General features: G+C 45.1%; 1 protein-coding gene across 2 annotated transcripts; it reads left to right on the forward strand.

Moving 5' to 3' along the window:
- LOC119285463 (sarcoplasmic reticulum histidine-rich calcium-binding protein-like) lies at window positions 1-4,297 on the forward strand. Of its 2 annotated transcripts, XM_037564743.1 has the most exons (4): window positions 1-132; window positions 218-2,014; window positions 2,829-3,653; window positions 3,869-4,297. In XM_037564743.1, exons 2-3 carry the CDS (start codon window positions 224-226, stop codon window positions 3,651-3,653), a joined length of 2,616 nt encoding a protein of 871 aa, XP_037420640.1. In that variant the 5' UTR covers window positions 1-132; window positions 218-223; the 3' UTR covers window positions 3,869-4,297. The 2 variants fall into 2 exon arrangements, with proteins under 2 accessions (XP_037420640.1, XP_037420639.1); XM_037564742.1 differs by having other exon boundaries at window positions 7-2,014.
- The last annotated feature ends 628 nt before the right edge of the window (window positions 4,298-4,925 follow it).

Raw genomic sequence — 4,925 nt, forward strand, 5'->3', positions numbered from 1 at the left:
GACCCGGTCGTATTTATACAGGCCCATTCAAAATCCACGCCGCAAAATATTATCCACAAATCCATCCGGGGTTAGGCTGCTGCTCTGCTTCACTGCTCTCCCGTGGTGACTTCCGGTCTCGGCTCTCGCGTGGTAATTCGGCGGGTGCTTGGTTTCGGCGGTGTCTCAGGTTGGGATCCGGCGATCTGGTCCTGATTCGTGGTGATTTGGTGTGTAGGTAGGTATGGGGGCGGGAGAGGGCGGGGGCCGCCGGCGGCGTAATCTCGATGGGGACGACAGCGACGAGGAGTATGTCTTGGAGGAGGAGGAGGAGGAGGAGGAGGTCCACGAGCTGGAGTACGGCCACGGAGGAAGAGACGCCGCGTCCTCTAGTGCCGGCGAGGAGGGAGGCGGCTCGGACGCGGAGTACGAGGTGGACGACGAGGACGAGGAGGAAGAGACGCCGCGTCCAAAGCGGCCGGTGAAGAGGAAGGCGAATCCGGCTCCCGCGCGGTCTCGCCGGCGCAGGTATGAAGACGATGACGATTACTCGGAGGAGCTGGAGGAGGATGAGGAGATTGGTGAAGATCTCGACCAGGAAGAGGAGCCGCGACGGCCCAACTGTGAGACGAAATGTGGTGGCCGCAGCCAGAAAGCGAAAATGCCTCCCGTGGCTCAGCGATCTAATCGGCCGAGGCATGGGGAGGAGGAGGACATGGACTTTGATCCTGACTTGGACGAGGGGGGAGGGGACGAGGACACGGATTTCGACCCTGATTTGGAGGGTGAAGATGATGAGTTTGAGGACGAGGAAGAGGATGAGGAATTGGGTGTCAGCCACACCAGAACGATACCGAGGCTTAAGAATACAGCGCGCAGAAACCCTGCTTCAAAGCTGCGACGAGGGAAGAAGAAGAATAGTAATAGTTGGAAGCTTTCAAAGCGGAAGGTTCGGAAGCCTGCACCTGTAAGGCGACGGAGAAGGTCTTCTGTCATCGAGCAATACGAGGATGATGACGACGACTTCATCGTGGTGGATGAACAGGTCAAGGTAAACCGTAATTCAAGGAAGAAGGCCAGGTTTGGGAGGCATGTGGAGGTAGACCGGCCAGGGCCAGTTGCCGAGGCAGATATATGGCCGGCTATTGATTCAGACTCATCAGAGTTTGAGTTTGGAACATCTGAAGACGAACCTGAGGGTGAGCCAGTGAGAGCTGCAGTAAGGAAGGGGAGGAAAAGGAGGGGGGTATTGGGGTCATCCTCAGATTCTGAATTTCATGTCTCGGATAAGGAATTGAGCGATGTCAGAGAAGAAGAGGTTAAGTCGAAGAAAAGGGTACGCGTCTTGCAGTCATCCTCAGATTCTGAATTCCATGTCTCGGATAAGGAATTGAGCGATGTCAGAGAAGAAGAGGTTAAGACGAAGAAAAGGGTACGTGTCTTGCAGTCATCCTCAGATTCTGAATTCCATATATCAGATAAGGAATTAAGCGATGTCAGAGAAGAAGAGGTTAAGAGGAAGAAAAGGACATGCGTCTTGCAGTCATCCTCAGAGTCTGAATTCCATGCCTCAGACAAGGAATTGGGTGATAACAGGATAGAAGAGGCCAGGAGGAAGAAGAGGTTACTCGTCTCGCAATCATCCTCAGATTCTGAATTCCATGTCTCAGATAAGGATGTCAGGGACTTGGGAGAGGCTAAATCTCTGGTGGCTCAGCCCATGCTGTCTGTGTCACCGAGGAGGCTTTCTTTTACAAGGAATGGATGGGACAAAGGAAAGGAGAAAAAAGAACTAGTAGATGCTGGGAAGCCCTGGTGTGGGATATGCCTCTCTGAGGATCAGAGGACGACTCTACAGGGAGTGCTGAATTGCTGCTCACACTACTTTTGCTTCGCGTGCATCATGGAGTGGTCTAAGGTCGAGTCAAGGTGTCCATTGTGTAAGAGGCGGTTCACCACGATTACCAAGTCATCAAAAGTGGATCTGGATTTGGAGCTGAAAAAGTCTGTAATTAAGGTTGAAGAGCGTGATCAGGTGAAGTCTCCTTGCTGTAGTTGTTATATAATTTCAGATCTGGTAACAATTTAAGTTGCTATTTCATTTCGTTTTCTTATGGGTGAGCAATTCAACACATGATTGGTAAACATCTTCATTGTCATTCTGCGTTTGAAGATTAACCTATATAATTAGTCTTATATTTGGTCTTTTATTAGTAATTAACTTCTCCATTTCTTTCATTTTTAATATATTTGCTGTAACTGAAAAATTGTCAGTAACAAAAGTGCATCGCTAACATATGTATCAAGGTGCAGTTACAACAGGGAAGATATTTAAATTTGGGGGCAATATGTTCTGAATTACTTGTGGACTGTTACTTTTAGTAAGGTTTCATGAATATGTACCTCAATCCTTAATCATGGCCGCAAACCTTTTGCAATTTTTTACCTCTCTGGTATGCCTGGCTCTTTAATGTTGTAAGCATTCCTTAGGCTTGTTGTTTACTCGTGCTATTGTTGTGTTTAGGAGCATTTCCACCTGCATTTTATGTTCTCAGTAGGTTCTTACAGTCAATTTTCAGCAACCTTTTTGAATTTTGGTTGATAATATGACCCTGAATTCTGTGATCAGTTGATTTTTTGCTGCTATTGTTTTTCTTTTAAGCCAGGAGCTCAAATTTTATTGTAGGGGTTACTGTACTTTAAAAAAATAACTTGGTATGAAAATTAAGATATATGCCACTGCAAAGTAGTCAGTCCGAGATATAACACTAAAAGTACTGCTGCTGAAACCTAAGTTATAACACCCTAGTATGTTTGGGCATATGCTTTATTTCTTGCTTCTTGCACAGGTTTATCAGCCAACGGAAGAAGAAATAAGGCGCTGGTTAGACCCATACGAGAATCTTATGTGCATAGAGTGCAATCAAGGTGGTGAAGATAGTCTAATGTTATTATGTGATATTTGTGATTCCTCGGCACATACTTATTGTGTTGGCCTTGGAAGAGAAGTACCTGAAGGAAATTGGTATTGTGGAGGATGTAGACTCAGTGGCGAGGGATCAACGCATCCTAGAAGCCTTACTAACAGCAATTCTGCCCAGTTAGGCACGAATGCACCCATTAGCACATTTGGAAGGACACCGTCAATCAACACTTGGCAAACTTTTCAAGGCTTTGATCTAAATGTATCGCCTAGGGAGATTCCTAGGCAAAACATTCATGCCGATTCACGAGCTTCAGTTTTGGGTGTATCAACTCCAACTGGAAGGTTTGCAACTCTTTCTAGAAGACGTGGATGGATGCGCATGTTGCTAGATAGACAAAGGCATCTGATTAGTCAAGACACTGGACATGATGGTGTGCAGCACAGTGGCTATGCTCCAAGAGCCGACCCAGACCACAGGAACTTCTGTGCTTCATCAGAATCCAACTCTTTGCAGCACAATGATTCTTTGCCAAGAATCGAACCAAATCGCAGGAACTTCTCTAGTCCTTGGGAAGCAAACAGTTCACAAACTCTGCTTGATGACATTCGGGACCAGCACGGTTGCTTTTCTTCTGTTCAAGCTCAGAGAAACTCTACTCCATGCCTTTTTGCGGATGGAAACAATTTCCAACAAACAGAAAGTGTCAACAGCAATGTCAAGCACATGTGCAGTATAAGTCCTCATTAGGTAAGTGCAGTGTGAGCGAATTGTTCAATTTTTAACATGTATATTGTTCAATTATTTGTTTCAAAAAAAATATTGTTCAATTATATGTATCACCCAAGTCAAATTTTGCAAATCTCCTGAATGAATGAATACTCCACCATTTAGGGATTTATTTACTTTATTTTTATTGTGAAGTTGGGACATTTGAACTAATATATTCTCCTTACTTATTTCAGAATGTCATTCTATTCTGTTGGTGGCGTGTTGGATCGACCATAAGTAGCAAGGACATGCGCTTCTTACCACACTTTAATATCCTCCCAGTAACTGTGATAATGCTCTGCCCTGCCACCGAGTATCTCACTGGATATAGCTGGCCATCGTGCTTCAACTCATCCTATGTGGTCAATGGCAGAAAAATGAACATGTTCTCATTAACCTTTATTTTAGCTTAGGCATTTTTTTTCTTTTGTTATTGCCATTCATTCAGTCCTAAACACGACCACGAAGTTCAGCAATGACCAAGATGCGGTCAAGATATTTCTGATTTTTTGGACGGCTTCATATGTGTATACATTGTGATATTGGGAAAGCCAGTTCCATCTGATGATCATTCAACTTGACATCCTGTCGTCTTATGTAATGTATTGCACTGTTGTTCAGTATCCAGGTGCTTTCGTCCACGAAGAGGTGTTTGCTAATTTAACTTCCCAGCATGTCTCGTGTAATGATTTGTGTGGTGCACAGTGGCTCTGAGTAGGAGGATGCTCCAGATGGGGAGGGGAGGCGAATCCACCGACTCGATGAAGCCTGGACGGGAGAGTTTGTCCGACGAGACAAAGGGGAGAAGGCGCTTGAAGAAAAAGTTTATATTACTCCCTTGGTCCTAAAATAAGTGTCTTGAGAAGACGCTCAGTACAAATTTGTATTAGAGCTAGTACAAAGTTGAGACATTTATTTTGTACTAGAGCTAGTACAAAGTTGATACACTTATTTTGAGACGGAGGGAGTATATTTTTGTTGATCACTTTTTTTTATTGCAAAAAGCAGCTAATTGGGCTTAACCCGTTTCATCCATCTTTCACGTGCGCTCGCCTGAATTTTGGGCCAGCTTTCATCGCCAATTCCTATTTAGCGCTTCACGCAACCATTACTGTGTATTTTGCAAACAAGCGCCTCTTAAGCGCCATGCTCTGGGCCAGCCCATGTTGATATTTTTCTGTGTTTTAATCCGAGAAAACATGTGAGCTCACTATGAATCAACGTGCAACCTCCCTCGTCGAGGTACCCGGC

Source organism: Triticum dicoccoides, chromosome 4A (assembly GCF_002162155.2).
Source record: "Triticum dicoccoides isolate Atlit2015 ecotype Zavitan chromosome 4A, WEW_v2.0, whole genome shotgun sequence".
Classification (NCBI taxonomy): Eukaryota; Viridiplantae; Streptophyta; class Magnoliopsida; order Poales; family Poaceae; genus Triticum; species Triticum dicoccoides.

What these genes read in the sequence shown, in the direction of transcription:
- LOC119285463 (XM_037564743.1), top strand. Translation starts at nt 224, where the DNA reads ATGGGGGCGGGAGAGGGCGGGGGCCGCCGGCGGCGTAATCTCGATGGG. An exon ending in AGGTTGAAGAGCGTGATCAG is followed by an intron (nt 2,015 to 2,828) that starts GTGAAGTCTCCT and finishes CTTCTTGCACAG; the next exon opens with GTTTATCAGCCAACGGAAGA.